Below are 19,150 nucleotides of genomic sequence, written 5' to 3' on the forward strand. Positions count from 1 at the left end.
TACTTGGCCTACCTCTGTTGCACGTCCGGTTACCACGTTCTAACCCTGTCGCCAGATTAGCCCACATTTTCTATTTCTAACCCCGGCGTCGCCAGATTAAATCATTGAAGGTTTTTTCCCATGTAGAATTACTTTCTGAAAAAAAAGTGAACGTTAGTCCACATTGAAAAAACGTAATGTAAATTTAAAGCCTATCACGCATTTATGGCTGTCCATATCTGTAACGTTAACATTAGGGCTGTCTTAAATACTTCGAAGCTTCGTTCGATGGGCATGGGATTCAAATATGAAAATAAAATTTGATCATGTAAAAATATATATATATATATGAATATTTTTTTGTGCAAAATCAAACTCGGCCTCTCTTTGTTAACTACAACAAGCAATGCTGTTTGTTATTTGAGACGAGGTCGGACTCGGCTTGTGTTCATTGTGCTGCTTTTATAAAGCCTCAAATGACGGCTTACAATATTTCATAAAAGCAAAGTGTTTAGTTTGTCTAAGATTTAAAAAGGTTTAAACTTTACAGCACTGACAAAGTTGAACAAAGTGCTGTACAAGTCCCACAACATAATTTTTCTTTAAATATATATATATTAATAATTTTTTAATTTTTTATTTCTAAGCTTCGAATTAAAATCGAATCTCTGCCCCGAAGCTTCGAATTACAAAAGAAAAATCGAAGGTCAGCCCTAGTTAACGTACAGCAGTTTCCAAAGTCTGTGTCTAGGTTGTTATCAGGAGTCCCAGCACACGCACACAGATATGTTCAGCTAAAGTGGTTCTCAGATGAAGGCTATCTGCCTCTAGTCGTGCCACAGGGCTGCCCTCACAGCTGCTAGCAAAAAACAGAGACAGCATGCTTTCGGCAGAGCGGCGGGTCTGCAGTCTCTTGCATTAATAATAATGCCATACTATAACTCATAATTAATGCTCATAATTCATTTACAAATAAAGCTGTCTCGTATCAATTTAACTCGTCATTTAGCCAGTGTGCAGCCCGATACCGATAGTTTGTAAAAACATCCCATCGGCGGCGATTAAATCGGTCAAACCGATTATATATTTATTTATTTAGTTTGACAAAAAGATGTTATGAAGATGTACCAGTAATACAACTGATATTATTTATTAAATTATTAATAATAATAATAATATTATTAAAATGACAATAACTGCTATTATTATTATTATTATTATTATTATTATTATTATTATTATTATTATTATTATTTATTATTATTTACATTATTTATAATAGTATGGCTGACCAAAGCAAACTATTTGTCTTTCGGAGGCTAAAGCTAACGTGAAGATTTTGGTTCACGTTAAAGGGGCTAAATATAGATAAAAACTTTCCTTCCCTACAACTCTCAATCTCTAGTCTGCAAATATACACTTTTACAGGTGTAATATTTAGCGAAAAAACATTATCAGATATTTGAGAACCACCAATCAATCACTGTGTGTGTACATTTGTGTAAGTCCACCATTAGCAAAGTCAGCCTACGGTGCTACTGTAGCACCGTTGTCACAGACCTTTTTACCGTTTTATAAACAATGGTGACGTTTGGGATAGGTGTACAATTATGGTTTTGTAATTCTCCAGTCTCTGGACGACCCCCACGCAGCGTCTCCCGAGGACCCGTCCGCGCTTTCACCCGTCCCTGGAGTCGCCCAAAAGACGCCCGCGCAGATCGGTTTCAGAAGCGGAGCTTTGACTACGAGATAACGCTGACGGATAAAGACGCCGTCCGCCGTACATAGCTCTTCTTCTTCTTCCCGTGTTATCCCAGCAGGCCTCTTGGCACGTCGTCGCCGCCACTCAGAGTTTGTGTTGGGTATTACACCACCAGATCAACTCTTCAGAGTGGTCAAATTAAGAGAGCGCCAATCTCAGATCTTAAGAGTGAATATCGGCCAATATGAGAGTATCTCTACTTTAGAACATCTTTACCACCCCAGGCCTCTGGAGGTCCACTAAAAGATCACAGCGCCTCGTGTGGCACCGTGGCATATCTCCTCCTTACCATCAGTATTCTCCTGTAGCTGTCTCTGTCGATGCCCCACAGCTTGACGTTGGTCTTGGCTCTGACGGTGGCGGCCCTGGGGGTCCCGTAGATCAGGGCGAGCTCTCCGAAGCTGCCCCCCTCCCCGATGCTGGTCACCCAGTCGTTGTTCACGTACACCTGTGATGAGAAGAAGCAGAGGCACGTCGTCGGAAAAACACGAAAACACGCGACGACGTCACCGAAGTGACACCGACGCGAAGAATTTAAACGTCGACGCTAAGAAGTGAAGTCTCTCTAAGTAGGGCACGGAGAAGAAACGGAAAGAAAGGTTCAAACACAACAAGCACGGGGGAGAAAAAGGAAAATAATAAATAATGAAACAGGAAGGGGTTTCTTTTGAAAGCCCTTGTGGTTGAGATTATATTTGGGTGTCGTCTAGCGGGTCTCGTGACGCAGGTTCCGAGAATACATCAAGAGGCACTCACGTCCATCTCTCCCATGTCAATGACGTAGAAATTGTCCCCTTCGTCACCTGCGTGGATAAAGAAGAGACATTGTTAATATCATCTCGACTGCACCAAGAGAGACCCATCTCCTCCTCGTGAGCAGGAGGGAAAACAACACGCTCCTTCCTACCCTGCAGGATGACGGTCTCCCCGGCGATGTAGGTGACCGGGAACATGGCGTCGAAGATGTCGCTGTGAACGAAAGAAAGAATCCACGCGTCGGTGAGTTACGGTTTTTCGGATTTTTTGCGCGGTTTAATCCAAACGTCATTTTTTTTAACCCTTTCACTACTACCACCACACTACCAAATGGTTTATTTAATTCGTCTATTTGGACGGGACAATGCAAAATTAATGAACACTGTGGAGTGTAAAAATTGCCGGATTTAGCACAAGGCTAATTTCCATCCGTTGTCCCCAAACATAAAAACAGGACTCATAGAAACAGTAAGAAATGTACAAATACATAAAAACAGGACACATAAAAACAGTAAAAAAAATTACAAATACATAACAGCATGTCACATGTGTTCACATGACTGGTTGGACTTCAGCCATTTTTGTTGCCCTCTAAAAGAAGCAAGGGTGGGGCTTTCCCTTATGGAAATGGAGAGACTGTTCCATGTTTGACTGCCTTTTATGGACAGGACGTTTTGGCCAAACGTGGTCAGTCTGACCTGGTGCAGAGTCCGGTGTTTCTTTTTTTGTAGATGAATTCCTGTACAGGAGGGGGAGCTAGTCCATGTAGGCATTTGTAGATGAAACAAGAGCTTTTTAAGACTTTGACATTTTCAAAGCTCAAAAAGCTATATTGTTTCAAAATATTGCAATGGTGGTATGCCATTTTCACCCCTTTCACTGCGACAATACAGAAGGTTAACCCCTTTCACCGCCACACGACAAAGGGTTAACCCGTTCACAGCCACACTACAGAAGGTTAACCCTTTCACTACCACACTAACATGTAGTGTGGTAGTGAAAGGGTTAACCTTCTGTAGTGTGGCAGTGAAAGGGTTAAGAGAGATCGTCTGGGATAGCTACCTCCTCTCGTTGTCGTCCAGATGGGAGAAGAGCACGTTCTTTTCGATGGCTTTGGCCAGAGCTGCCATTGTTTTGTAGTCTTTAGGAATGACCTTGGGATGACAAAGAAAAACACGCCTTGTTATAATAAAGTGCTTTTCAGACCAAACTCCAGGCCCCCCCCCCCCCCCGTCCGCCGATGTGGGTGTTGTGATTCCAGGCAGAGTTTTGTCTGTGTAGTATCAGTTTACACGTGATTTCTAGGATGTTGTGATTCCTGGCAGAGTTTTGTCTGTGTAGTATCAGTTTACACGTGATTTCTAGGGTGTTGTGATTCCTGGCAGAGTTTTGTCTGTGTAGTATCAGTTTACACATGATTTCTAGGATGTTGTGATTCCTGGCAGAGTTTTGTCTGTGTAGTATCAGTTTACACATGATTTCTAGGATGTTGTGATTCCAGGCAGGGTTTGTCTGTGTAGTATCAGTTTACACATGATTTCTAGGATGTTGTGATTCCTGGCAGGGTTTGTCTGTGTAGTATCAGTTTACACATGATTTCTAGGATGTTGTGATTCCTGGCAGGGTTTGTCTGTGTAGTATCAGTTTACACATGATTTCTAGGATGTTGTGATTCCTGGCAGGGTTTTGTCTGTGTAGTATCAGTTTACACATGATTTCTAGGATGTTGTGATTCCTGGCAGAGTTTTGTCTGTGTAGTATCAGTTTACACATGATTTCTAGGATGTTGTGATTCCAGGCAGGGTTTCCGGGAGGGTCATCAAAGAGAAGTCGCCTATTCTCAGTCCTTGCCCCACAATGGTGGAATGAACTACCCACCCCAGTTAGGACAGCCGAATCACGTCCAATCTTTCGCCGTCGACTAAAGACGCACTTCTTCAACCATTATCTGAATTAAAAAAAAAAAAAAAAAAAAAAAAAATCTAACCCTAACTAACCGTACTGTCATGCACTTGTCCTAATAAACTAACCTACACTGTAGCACTCAACACTTTGATGAACATTGTTGCTCAGCTGATAGAGTTGTGCCCTTCCTGATGGCTTGTCGTACAGAACTTGTAAGTCGCTTTGGATAAAAGCGTCAGCTAAATGACTAAATGTAAATGTAAATGTAAATGTAGTATCAGTTTACACATGATTTCTAGGGTGTTGTGATTCCTGGCAGAGTTTTGTCTGTGTAGTATCAGTTTACACATGATTTCTACGATGTTGTGATTCCTGGCAGAGTTTTGTCTGTGTAGTATCAGTTTACACATGATTTCTACGATGTTGTGATTCCTGGCAGAGTTTTGTCTGTGTAGTATCAGTTTACACATGATTTCTAGGATGTTGTGATTCCTGGCAGAGTTTTGTCTGTGTAGTATCAGTTTACACATGATTTCTAGTGCTGGGTATCGCCACCGATTTCTCGATTCGATTCAATACAGATTCAGTTAAGGATATTTCAGTTACAATACCGATTTTGCTTGGGTATGAAAGAGAAGAACTAACAAGGAACCCTCTAACCTGGTGCATTATTAAGAATATTAATGTTTACACATTAAGAATTTATTAAGAATTACTCAATTAAGAACACAATATAGCATACATACAGTACATATATATATATATTTTTTTATAGATCAATCTGGGATTATTCAAATGAAGATTCGAATCGGGAATTTCCTTTTTTTTTTTTTACCCAGCCCTATGCATTGCCCACCCCCTACTATTATTACTGTTGCTGGATACTGTACAAGTGCCCAGTTAACAACAGAATAACACCAGTGAGGACCTTTGTCTAAAGAACAAATATATTTCTACAGTATGGACTTTTGTTTAAAGAATACATTTCTGTTCATTTCTCCATTCGTGTACATGGTCCTTTATTTGTTCTCCAAAGAGCCCCTCTTCATCAGCACTTGATTATCTGAAGAAAGTCATGTCTGAAAGGCCTTAACCTGTTGTGTCTACATTTGTACTGAAAGTCATACAACAATCGTCACTGAGTGGTATTAGTCATAATATGTATGGCAAAAATCACATCAGTGCATGGTGATGTCTCCTCTCGACACTGCAGCTGCCGCTGTATGTTGGGTGTTGTTTGTGAATGAATGAATGAATGAATGAATGAATGAATGAATGAATGAATGAATGAATGAATGATCGTTACATTTATATAAAGCTCAAAGCGCTCCCCACAATGTAGGGTGGAAATTGCCTCCTTCACCACCACTGGAAGCACCCAACCTTGGGCTACGCAGGCTCAATGGCTGCCATACACTGGCACCAGGCACACAATGGCTGAACACGGCTCAGGAGACAGGGGTTGATGTCAGCCAATTAAGGGGGGAGGGATGATTAGGTTACCTTGATGTCAAGAGACCTGATTGGGAGTTTGGCCAGGAACATCGGGGGAACCCCCTACTCTTTGCGATAGGCGCCCTGGGTTCTTTTAACACTATAGCACAGCCGACAAGGGGTCACATGACCCCTAGGCATTTTCAATCGATGTATCCTCGTCACTCGGTCGAGCTCCAGCTCTGTCACTCGATGGCTTTTCCTAAAAGTACCTGTTTTATCTGCAGCACGGTTTCTGAAATTTCTAAATGACTTCAGGAAAATGGAATTAGAACGTTATTTCAGCTATTTCTGCTGAGCGGCCACCTCCCTCCCTCCTTGACCCTCCCTCCCTTTCACTCTCTCCCTCCCTCTCTCTTTCTCCCTCTTTCCCTCTCTCTATACTTCCCTCTCCCTCTCTCTCTCCCTTTCTCCTTCTCCCTCTCTTTCCCTCTCTCTATACCTCCCTCTCCCTCCCTCCCTCCCTCTCTTTCTCCTTCTCCCTCATTGACCCTCCCTCCCTTCTCTCCCTCCCATCTCCATTCTAAAGGCTGTCGGGTCATCTGACCCGTTCCCGGCGGGGAATTAGTGTCATTTTCTCCATGGCTGTGCTAGTGTTGTTAACGACCGAATTCAGTCGGGACCTTAGCGTGTGTGTGTGTGTGTGTGCGTGTGCGTGTGCGTGTGTGTGTGTGTGTGTGTGTGCGTGGCGCGCGCTCCTACCTTCCTGACGTACGAGGCTGCGTCCTCCTCCGTGTAGACCTCGGCGCTGAAGGCTCCTCTCCGCCGGCGCCCCTTCACCACGGGGTTCATGGGGGGAGACACCTCCTCGTCCCGCGAGTCCGAGCGGGAGCTGCCGGCCCTCTGCTGGTTCTGGATCTGTTTGGCTTCCTCCTGGGAGGGAGGGAGGGTGGTGGGGCAGAGGGTTCAGAGTCAGACCAGTGGGTGAGGGTGGGTGTGGGTGTGGGGGGGGGGGGGGACACTGCGGTTGGAACAGGAACTCACCCATCCACTCTACAGTCACTTTAGACACTTTTAACACCACACCATATTTGTATCTATTTATTACAAAAGGATTTGCACTACATCCCTACCTCATTTTTGCATTTAGCATTTTTTATATATATATATTAATTTTTTTAAGGTTTGCATTTTGTACTTTAGGTTGTACTTTAGTTTGTATATTGTATATTTTGTATAGTGTATAGGACTTTATTCTTTTGACTTTTTTACTGTATGAAGCACAATCTCAGGGGGCTCATACAGAACCAAGCATTTCACTGTAATGTACATCGCTGCTGGCGGGACAAAACCTCATAACTCCATTTTTAAATATTTTTTTTTATATATAAATAAACTCCGTAGATCATCCTCCATAAGTGTGTGTGGGTTTTACAAAGTTTAAACAATGGGAAAGCATTAAACCGATCATCTGTCTAAACCTCCTAACTCTATTCACCCTCAAATCTGTGTTTGTTTTTTTCATCTGCTGAAAAGTTGGGTTTTTGGAGTTATGAGGTTTTGTCCCGCCAGCAGCGACATGTGATTTCAGGGTGACGTTGCAACATTTTTCACATTTTTTGGTTCAGATTATCTTTCACACGGCACTCCGTGAAGCGCACCAGACAATGTAAACACACGTCACGTTGTCACAGCGGTCGGTCGCTATTGGACAGAATATATACGAGTGGAACTCAGGGATAATGGAGCAACACCACGGATTTACACGGTCTTGGGGCTTCTGGTTTTTTATGTTTACTCTGGATTGCCAGGATTTGCAGGAATTATTATTAAGCATAGTGTATGAAGAGGATAAGACCGTTTCTAATATAATCTGGCAACACGTGTCCCCCCAAAGCCTAATGTCATTCATGTCACAAGAAAACTTAATTTAAATATGTTTTTTGGTAAACGGGAGATTACATATTTGTGGACAAAAAAAATCATGTGACCTCCACCTTGGCTTGGGGCACAAATGTTATGAAATACTATACGTTTTTCCAATTCACCGTCAGTAATTATTAATTGTGCACCGTCCTCCAGGCTACCGTCGCCTGAATTATGCATGTGAGGTATTTGTTTAGTATCGCGACATTATTTGGCTATTTCGAACTGACCAGCTGTGAAAATAATAACGTTATGATGATGGAAAAAAAGAAGAAAATAAAAAATCACACGTTCAGAAATATACAAGAAACGTCTACAAAAAAAAACATCCCAATCAGCTTGATTACGTGGAGGTTTTTCGAGGTCTTTTCCTGCTTTTGGTTGCTTCTTTCACAGCTCAAATGAGCCGCACCAGAGTTAGTTTGTGGCTCAGACCGGCTGTTTTGGAGCGGCACCGGAGTGTGATGGCCGTGTTAACTTCACACCTGTGCCCCAAAACCAACCGCAGCAGGAGGGGTAAAGGAACCATGGTTCCACAGTCAAGCAAACTAATGAGTTCCTGAGTATTTAGGCTGAATTGGGAAAGGTTTTACCCATGCGGGGGGGGGGGGGGGGGCAGAAAACAGTGCCAATCCATGTTGAAACTGAGACCTCAGGTCTGTGACTACGTGTGCTCAGTGGCTTATGACACAGTTATTGTACGGCTTGTGTATTGCATAAGAGCTTTAGTCTTGTGCAATACCTATGTACCCTCTCCACTGGAAAACTAACAAGCACACAACAAACAAACAAACAAACAAACAAACAAACAAACAGTTTCCATTTTGTACTTTAGGTTGTACTTTAGTTGTATATTTTGTAGAGTGTTTATACTTTATTATTTTTCCTTTTTTTTACTGTATGAAGCACATTCTCAGGGGGGGGCTCATACAGAACCAAGCATTTCACTGTAATGTACTTGTACTTTATATGTGACAAATAAAACAAAACCTGAACTTGAACACACATTTGGACATGGCTGATACAAGATATTTTGCAAACATCTTGATTTTGATATTTGGGAGCTTACATTCCCCCCCCCCCCCCCCCCCCCCTCATAATCTCCTTGCAAATATCCTTAATTTCTATTTGGGAAAATCTATAAAGACTTGAACTAAAAGATCTACCGTAAATATATATCTCAGCAAAACACATGTTTAAAAAAAATAAAAAAAATAACAATGCCTCAAACCCTGCCCTCTTTTCTTGATCCTCCCAAAAGCCTCAGTTTGTCCAAGGGAAGCAACCGTTTCAGCAACAGATCGTGAAAAGAGGGAGGGGTTCGACACATTCCCGTCCATTCTGTCTGTGCTTTATTGGGCAACCCGTTGGCAGATAACGACATATTGGTGAAAAGCTTTGGCTGACTGATATATTCATATATTCACATTTGACTGATATTTTGAGCTCCGAGCCTTGACATTTAGCCTTTGTCCTATTTTCATACTAGCGCTCGTTTGCCTATGCCTTTTCGTTTGTTGTTGTTGTTGTTCTTAGCTCTATTCTATTTAAATCTTTCAAAAATGTTGTGTACAATGTACTCCAGTTGCTATTGCATGTACATATTTGTGTTTTATTAGTGGCGGCTACGTGGCGTAGTGGGCAAGGCGCTCGCCACGAAATGCTGGAGACGCTGGGCTCGCCTGTTCGAGCCCAGCGCTCCACATTTGCTTTCAGTTTAGCTGGTCGTCCGTACTAATACACATTGGCCGTATTAGGGGGTGGGAAACTGATGGGTGGGGATCGGGCGTTGTGAACAGCGACTCCTACAGGTCGGTTGGTGCGCCTGCGCAGTAGAATCAGGAAGTGTCGGGGGCAGCGTGAGCCTCCCATGCGTTACTCCTCGCCACTGAGAGATCGAGCTGCGCAGGTGAAAAGATGCGACTGCTGTTACCTCAAGTACCGGAGGGGACTTGTGCCATGTATGACTTAGTCCACATTGCAGCCGGCTTGTGGGAGGCAGGAAACAGCGTCCGTGACAGGGGAGGGTTGAATTGGATGATACGAAATTGGGATGGGAGAAAAACATAGAAAATGGGAGAAAAAGTGGATAAAAAAAAAATTTGTGTTTTATTACACGCATATGTACATACCAACTATTCGCCCGTTTTATTCTCCACCCATCGATCATCCATAGCAACACTACTATCACCGACATCCAAGTTGGGGGATCCCCCCTTGAACGGCCCTTCTTCTAAGGTTCCTCTCCTCCACATCGCCTGTGGTGCTTTTTTCCTATTGCTAGGTTTTTTGTGAGTTTTTCCTTACCTTCGCTGGGTTATGTGTCTGGGAGTGTTGCATTTATTTATTTTACATTTATTGAAAATGTATTTTGGATTTCTTTTTTCTCCCCATTTTCTATTTTTCTCCCATCCCAATTTCGTATTTCCAATTCTCCCCTCCCCTGTCTCGAACGTTGCTAGACTATGCCTCCCACTGGTCGGTTGTAGTGAGGACAGAAGCCCTTGCATCACGTGTCGCCTCCGGTACACGAGGAGGCAGCCTGTCGCATCTTTTCACCGCAGCAGCTCGATCTCTCAGCAGCGAGGAGGAGTAACGCGTGGGGAGGCTCACGCTGCCCCCGTCACTTCCTGCTTCCGTCACACCGGCGTCACCAAACCGACCTGCGTGTCCACAATGTCAAAAATCCCAACCAACCGGCTTTCCCACCCTCTTAACACTTGCCAAATTGTGTTAGTATGAACGACCGGCCAAGCCGGTAGCAACGCCGAGAGCTGCAGCTCGATACCAGCGTATCCCGCGTTAGTGGCGAGCGCCTTGCCCACTGCGCCAATCAGCCGCCCTATTTTTACATTTATTTAAAATGTATTTTGGATTTCATGGTGGGTTTTTGTTCTTGATTTATTGGGGGACATTACCTTGTGATTTCGGGGCTTTACAAATACATTTGATTTGATTTGAAATGTGATATTCACCTAAAACACACAAACACACAGACCCACCTTCTCCAGCCGGTCAAAGTACTCCCTGAGGAAGGCCATGGGCCGGTCGGGTCTGGAGGTGCACAGCTGGACGATACAGTCCTTCAGCAGCTGCTGGATGTTGTGTTTCTGCACGTACTGCTCACACTCCCGGAGGCTGCGCTCCTCCTCGCTGCTTGAACTGCCCGACGCCATGACGACAACAACAACAACCACGACCCTGTTCCGCGACCTCTAACCTCTTCTGGACTGTGGAGGAGAAGGGGGTGGGGCAATGAGGATCGAGAAGGGAAGGAGGAGGAGGCAAGAATAAACAGAAACATTTAACTTTTATAGGAGATCGGGGAACAGCAGAGAGATCTCCCACTTGTTTACAAGGGAGCAGAAGAGAGTGAGTGTGTCCACACACGTGGCTAAGTGAAATGGACGGAGGGGGGGGGGGGGGGGGGGGGAGAGCGAGTGTGAGAAAAATAGAGCGAGAGCGAGAAAGCAAAGAGAAGGGGTGTTGTTTTGGCAGTGTGTGTGTGGAGCCTGTTCCTAAGGCAGGAGCGAAAATTGGTCATATGATGCCATCACGCCTTACTGACTACAAAAGGAAAATAGGCCAGCCGACCACACTGTTAGGTTTGTTACTATTTACTCAAAACAATCATCCAGGGCCTAGTGGCGAGAAGAAAGAATTAGGCTATTGAATCAATTCCCCCAAACAAGGCCTAGCCATGGAAGTGTTTCTCCGAGAGGTTTTACACACTTCGGGCTATGATACACAGACAAAAATAGCCTGCCCCCACCCCCCCCCCCCCCCCAACCACATAATTTGATCAACTTTCATGATAGAAGATACAGTACCTTCGATAGCACTGTGCTTGGGCCTAATAATCACGCAATCCGAAAAACAAGGGGACCACTCATGAACCGAGCTACAATTAAAATAGTATTGTTGCGATTCATTCACATAAATCTATTTCACCCGGTCAGAACAAGGTCTACTACTAGTAGTATCCATCCACATGGACAGAACACGCCGATGCCTGAAGAAATACTGTGCGTGTGCAGCAGCATATAACAACATAGGATTCAGAATCATATTTTGTTAATAATCTTGACAACACGGCCCCCGGAAAAGATTATCAACCCATATTATCAAAGACGGAGGTGGAAGAGCATAGCCAACTACTAGTACTACTACTATAGAGATGGAATCTACCAGGACAACAGAGTATGAAATGGTGCAGCATCAAACCAAGCGATATTGGGAATAAACAAAAAGAGAACACCAACATTGACGACAACTGGTAGTCATTAAGAAACTATTAATTTAGGCCTGATAAAACTGATCATTCGATTGGCTTGTGAGAGTGAAGAGGGCTGTAATTCCCTCAGATATATACCGTCGTCTTCCCCTGCTATTTCAGGTAGCAGAGGTAATGACAATAATATAGCTATACTATTAACTAGACACGACGTTCCCCATAGTAAGTCAGCAGCAGGCTCATTTCACCTGTCCACTTGAAGCAGGCTGTCAATCAACTAGTAAAACACAATCATTGATTGATTGATTGATTGATTGATTGATTGATTGATTGATTGAAAGTTGTATTAACAGATTGCAGAATGGGTACAATACAGTACGGCTCAACAATACACACAATTGTTAAGGGGATGCAGACCAGAGAAAGACTTTCGTCTTGTTTACATCAGGGTCCCCCATTTTCAATTCATCATAACATACATGACACACATGATGACATACAGATAAGACAGTACTGCTTACATCTATACATTTATGACATACCAGATTTACAAATACAGTACTGTTGTTGATACAAAAAGAGTCTAAAAAAAAGAGAGTATATACATTTGAGGTAGAAACTGTACATTGTGTTTAATCAACTAGTAAACACAATCATCCACAAATGACCTTGCTGACCAAGTGATGATGATGATGCATGTAGCTAGAAGACATAAATAAATGCTCATCACAAATGCTTGGTGGTAACACGCTCTTCTTAATAATATCCTGGTCACTTTTGACAGGGTAGAGGGGAGATATTGGCCCAGTCTGTATTTGAACAGCCTAGCAGGTCAGGTAGCCTTGTTATAGAACAGAATGATGGAAGCTGTTGATGCAGCACGATGGATCAATGCACGAAGACATTCTTCTAGCTATGCAAAACAGCAAAATATCAAATGCAAATAATTTTTTTTAGGCTAGCAAGCTTAGTGGCCATTTGGTTATAGCTTCTGTCAGCTGGCCTCTGCAAAGGCAAAGCCTTCATTGGCACGATGGATCAATGTCTTCTAGCTAGCAAAACAGCAAAATATCAAATGCAACAAAAAAAACAAGGCTTGAATAGAATAGATAGAATGTGGCTAGTAGCCAAGCTTAGTAGTGGCCATTAGGTTCCTTCTAGCTGCTGTCAGCTGGCCTCTGCAAAGGCAAAGCCCCCATCCACACAATGACGCCATCTTGAGCCTCTATCATAAACAAATGCGAGACGGAGGAGGAAACGATATTCTTGCTATTTAAAAAGGTCGTGTGTTTCAAGTAAAGGGGACGAGCGAATACTTACATGAAGAAACTATGAATTCCTAGTACCGAGTCCTTCGATAGCGACTCGGGCTGGAGGATATGTTCTTAAAGACAGTGTGTAAGTGTAACGTTGTTAGCAGAGCTTCTCGCTTCTCGCCCTGCTGGACCGCTGCTGCTGCTGCCCCGCCCACCGGATACACGGGTTACAGGAGGGGGACCAACCGCGAGCCGCCAGTGACGTCAATAGAGCCTCGCTCTGACACGTGAGCCGTCACCCCTGGCAACCTTAAAGGGGACGGCGCGCACGTCGTGACGTCAATGAACTGGAATCGATTCAAGTGAAGTCAAGAGTTTTATTTGTCACGGCACACACAAGTATACAGTGAAATGCGGTGGGGGGTTGGGGGGGAAACACTGTACAACTGTACAAGCAAGACTGTACTCTTGACTTGACTTGACTGTACATTGGAATATTGACAACCATACTAGGTAATTTACTGTACATTGGAGGGGGTTGGGGGGGGGGGGCACTGTACAAACAAGCAAAACTGTACATTGGAACAGTGGCGTAGCTGTAGATTCTGGGCCCCATGAAAGAATGTATTAGTGGGCCCCCAAAGGGAACAACCCTGGGTCAAGTGATAGTAAACTGGACTGGACGAACAACATCGAGGCCCTACAGGAAGGGACAGAGAAGACTGTTCTTCCTGAGAAGGCTCAGGTCTTTTAATGTCTGCAGCAAACTGCTGCAGATGTTCTACCAGTCTGTGGTTGCTGGTGCCCTCTTCTTCGCTGTGGTATGCTGGGGGGGCAACACCAACACACACAAAATAAACAAACTGGTCAAAAAAGCAAGCTCTGTGGTGGGAGCGGACCTGGACAGTTTGAATGACATTTTCTTTTGCTTTTTTTTTCTACCTTAAACAGATCTTTTTCAAGTTCCAAGTTTTAATACTCTTATCAACATGCGAGTCAACAAATGCTTGCTTTATGCAGCCATTTAACACAAAAGGATGACCCTCATGCATTGCAAATTTGCATCAAATTCAAAACAGAGTGATGCACAAAATAACTTAAAAGAAAATAATAATTTAAAACAATGAATAAAGTGTGCATGAAATAATAGGGGAAAGAAGTAACAGTAAGAAGCATTTTGTATAAAAGTATTCTGTACTTCTGTATGACAACTATTAAAGAAACTTTAAGCTTGAAAACGTTGGGAACTTGTTACATTCACCCACACAAGGGCTGGGTAATCAACCCCCCCCCCCCCCTCTCTCTCTCACACACACTCTCCCAGCTCTCTTTCTCTCTTGCCCCTTCCTCATCTCTCTCACCCCCCCCTCTCTCTATATATCTCACACACACACACACACACACACACACACACACACACACACACACACACACACACACACACACACACACACACACACACACACACACACACACACACACACACACACACACACACACACACACACACACACACACACACACACACACACTTCAGAAACAAACATAGTATCAATGAGAGCATCAATCATACACATGAGTGATGTCTAGTAAAAAAAAAAAAAAAAAAATCCTTGGAATCATCCTAAGCTACCCCCCCCAGCTACGCCCCTGCATTGGAATATTGACAAAACCATATTAGGTAATGCAGATTTTGCCTAGTTCCGAGCTGAGGGTTTTTTCAACCTGCAACTTGTTCTTGTCAGAGACCAGCAGGGCTGAGTCGTCCGCAAACAGGAACAAGTTGCAGTCACAGGCTGACGACATGTCATTTGCATAAATTAGGAACAGTAGCGGTCCTAGTATGCTTCCTTGTGGAACACCACAGCTCACTGTGAGGGGGGGGGGATAGAGTACCGTTTACCTCTACCATCTGTTCTCTCCCCTCCAGGTAGGATTGCATCCAGCTCACTGATAGACTATCAAAACCAATTGCTTTTAGCTTGTCAATCAGAATGGAGTGATTGACAGTGTCGAAGGCCTTTTGTAGGTCTAGCATGACCATGCCGCAGTATTTGCCCGCGTCCACCTCTTGTTTGATGTGGTCGTTCAAATAGAGAAGGCATGTGTCAGTGGAGTGGGATGTTCTGAAGCCAGATTGGAATTCGTAGATTAGATTTTTTTCCGCTAGGTACTTTTCGACCTGTTCGTAGACAATTTTTTCCATGACTTTCGAGATGGAGGTGAGAATAGAAACAGGGCGGTAGTTTCCTGGGTCTAATTTGCTGCCCTTTTTGTGCAGAGGGGTCACCCTCGCAATTTTGAAGTCCTTGGGGACGTGTCCCTGTTTTATGGAGAGGTTTATTATGTGTGTGATGACTGGGGTGATGGCGGCTGCTGAGTCTCTGAGGAATTTGGAGGGGATGTTGTCATGGCCAGTGGCCTTGTTAGGTTGGAGGGCGCTCAGTTTATTGAGTACCTCATCTGTTGTTACCATTTCCAGCTTGAAGTCGTCCTTGTGGACCCCTAGGTTTTTGTAGTAAGCTACTATGTGTTCTACCCCATAATGCCTTGAGTGGGAGGGTAGTTTGTTTACCAGTGTTGTGGCTATGTTTGTGAAGAAAGTGTTTAAGTAATTGGCTACATCCAGCGCGTCTGTGATGAGCGTGTTGTCCGTTTTTATGTTTATGTTTGAGAATCTGGTTTTAAGTTTTTTACTGCAGCCTAGTTGATTATTGAGTAATTTAGGCTAGTCGTGTTGAAGCGACTTCAAACCAGTAGATGCTCCACAAAGCCGTCCCTTAATTGCTTAGGGAACTTACATAGGAGCCGATCCACATGGCCGGTCGACATGACTTCCATCCCGCTAGGTCCTTCCAGCGACGTCAGCGTTCCCACTAGCAAGTCGATGCTAAGGGCGAAGCTCTGGAATGCTTTGGTATCTCCTGCTTTGAGATCAGGAGCGTTCAGTTTTGCTGCAATCTCGCTTTGTGCAAGTTGATGCGGCTGTCCATATTGCCGCTGCAAGGCCTGCATGGCCGCGGTGTAGGGTTGCGCATAATGCCTGCAGGACTGGGCTATTAGCTTAGCCTCATCTAGAACCAGCTGCTCCATAAGTACACGGTACTTGTAGTGCTCAGAAAGTTCAGTGTGGGCATCGAGTAGGTGGTCTAGCGCCATCTTAAGGTCAGTGAATTCTCTCTTGCTGTCATGGACCAGGTTAGGCAGTTTAGGTACAGGGACTGTCTGCCTGGGAGGCTGGAGAGCGTATGAATCCTGTAGTGATGTATACTGGGGCTGATGGACATAATGGACCGGTGGAACTGGTACAGAATAATAGGGTGCTGGACCAGGTGTTGGATGCACCAGCTGATAGGCTGGCTGAGTCGATGGAGCAGGCTGAGGCTGATACGCTGGTTGTGAATGGTGGCTCAGCTGGTGCGGCAGCGCTTGATACACTTGCTGAGCAGGGATGACTGATGGAGGCTGATATGGTGGTTGTGGATAGTGGCTCAGTTGGTGCAACAGCGATTGATGCACTTGCTGAGCAGTGATGACTGGTGGAGGCTGATATGCCCTCGCTGCTGCGACAGCGGTTGTGAATGGTGAAGGCGCCGCTGTCCAGGAGGGTAGTTGGTGGGTAGACTGCTGAGGTGCACCTGCTGTATGTTGGCCCACTGGCTGGAGAGCAGCTGCAGTGGGTAACCGCCGTGCAGGGTAGGGCGCTGTTGCAGTCTGGAGTTGATAGTTAGGCTGTGCACGCGGCGTAGCTGTGGTATATTGATACGCTTGATATGCAGATCTCATTGGCGTAAACTCATACCGGGTCTGTGCGGCCGCTGGTGTGCCGCCATGCATGCTCTCCACAGTCGATGACACAGGCTGGTTTGACTGGTAGGTAGGCTGGTATAGGTCCCATTGTCTCGCCTTATCGACTGCTCCTGGTAGTGAGAGTCCGAGCGCAGTGTGGAGCTGGTCATCTGTAGTTGCAAACTCGGTCTGCAGGCTGAGTGACCGCAGCTGCTGTGCGCTGGCACCTTCGCTGTCGTCTTGTAGAGGTGCAGTATTAGGCATGACTGACGGTGGGAAGCTATAGCCTTGCAGGTGTGCTGGAGGCTGTCTCGCAGCCTTCCTCCTCCTTGTATTCCACCTTCATCTGCTGCTGTTCTCTGCATGTCCATGGTGCCGCCGTGGGTGAAGTACTACGGCTCGAAGGACCAATATTGAAGATATAATGTTTGTTTGCAATGTTTGCTGAAGCCACTTCATCCAGAACGGCACACCCCGGTCAGAGAGCGGACACAGACACAGAGAACAGTCCTTTGTAGTTTAATTAGGATCACATGATGGAAGGAGAGTGATATCTCAGAGTGCTTTCCATCCAGGTTGTAAGGCTGGCTGGAACAATGAAATATTGAGTGAGTGGGTGATTGAGTGAGTGAGTGATTGAGTGGTATTTTATTTCATGAACGCACTCTCACTGGGAAAGCAGACAGCAATGGAACACATGGGCGGCAAGATGGCCGCTGTATTTAAACCCATTAGGACCCCTGGGCTGTCCAGAGAGATGCCCGACTATAAATAATAGGACCCCTGGGCCAGGGACGTGCACAGGACTTTAGAGGGGCAGGTGCTCAAAGGCTGAAAAGGGCACTGGGCCTGTGCTATTTTTGGGGGCCCATACATCTCCATAAATGTTCAGGGCGGAGGGAATAAGTGCTTACCCTACAGACCCCAAGTCTGTTAGGACAGCAGACTCGGTTGGCACTGCTCAAAACTTACCTTTTTAAAATAGCTTTTAAATGAATTATTATCTTTATTTCATTGTCTTATTTTTCTTTATTTCTATACATTTTACTTAAATATTTTATTATAATTTGTATCATTGTTTTATGTAGTCTTTTTTATCATTTTATTTGTTCTTTTTTAATGTCAACATATTATTTAAATTATTCAAATGGAACTCAAACATGTTCCGTTGTGATGTCACCAGTGTTGGGCAAGTTACTTTTAAAAAGTAACTAGTTACAGTTACTAGTTACTTCTTCCAAAAAGTTATTAAATTACTTACTCAGTTACAAATTATAAAAAGTAACTAGTTACTTCAGAAAGTAACTATTGCGTTACTTTCAAGTAAATGTTTTACATAAACAACATACACAAATCTAAACTATTTTAATGTTGCTGTGGGACATAGTGAGACTAGCCTCCAATCAAATGCCATGTATGTAGATATTATAATTAATATGTTTATATAGTGGATCATACAAATACAAACACAATAGATGTTTTGGAACTTTTGATATGTATTGCCCCTCAACAGGCCACAACTGAGCAACATTAAATACGAGATTACTCGTTACTGAAAAAACGAACGCCGTTAGTAACGCCGTTAAAGGCCAACTTGCAGGTTGTATTTTTGTTCAATAAACAATGTGACTAGGCCAACGCTGACTTTCATGAAGAGGGGGGAAAAAAGTATCGAAATTGACCCAGTTTTAGCATTTTTATCAAACATTTTGTCGACCAAACCACAACCTCCACGCACATGCATATTTTAATCCATGTTTCCTAGCGTGCGTGTGTCATCTTAATGATGACGTCACACCAGGTACAGGGCAGCAGGGGCTCTGAGAGTCACAGGCAGGTAGTGGCAGGAAGCAAGGAGCCTTCTTGTTACTAGCCGAGGAGCTAGTCCAGTGGCGGCCGGTGGGTACTTCGCCACTAGGGGCGCTATACCAAATATTTTGCAAACATGTACAGTACAGTACTGTACCACGCAAGACTCATGGCAAGACGTGAGCGATTCGACTCACGCTCACGGCAATGAATCGGCTCTTATGAACGAGTCGCTCAGCTGTTACTACAACAACACACAACCAGTCAAATAAAGTATAGTCTAGACTCTAATTCACAACT

At 44.2% G+C, this 19,150-nt stretch overlaps 1 protein-coding gene across 1 annotated transcript in view; it reads right to left on the reverse strand.

Moving 5' to 3' along the window:
- prkar1ab (protein kinase, cAMP-dependent, regulatory, type I, alpha (tissue specific extinguisher 1) b) overlaps positions 1–13,455 on the reverse strand; it is a 22,387-nt gene extending 8,932 nt beyond the window's left edge. Inside the window, exons 1-7 of the mRNA XM_084338398.1 lie at positions 13,317–13,455; positions 10,765–10,992; positions 6,599–6,769; positions 3,560–3,651; positions 2,649–2,710; positions 2,498–2,544; positions 2,031–2,189 (exon numbers count right to left, since the gene is read on the reverse strand). Coding sequence (XP_084194524.1) covers positions 2,031–2,189; positions 2,498–2,544; positions 2,649–2,710; positions 3,560–3,651; positions 6,599–6,769; positions 10,765–10,938 — 705 coding nt within the window. The 5' untranslated portion in view covers positions 10,939–10,992; positions 13,317–13,455. The remainder of the gene's footprint in view (positions 1–2,030; positions 2,190–2,497; positions 2,545–2,648; positions 2,711–3,559; positions 3,652–6,598; positions 6,770–10,764; positions 10,993–13,316) is intronic.
- Between the last annotated feature and the right edge of the window lie 5,695 nt (positions 13,456–19,150).

This window comes from Notolepis coatsorum, assembly GCF_963971535.1.
Source record: "Notolepis coatsorum genome assembly, contig: SUPER_10_unloc_2, whole genome shotgun sequence".
NCBI classification, from domain to species: domain Eukaryota; kingdom Metazoa; phylum Chordata; class Actinopteri; order Aulopiformes; family Paralepididae; genus Notolepis; species Notolepis coatsorum.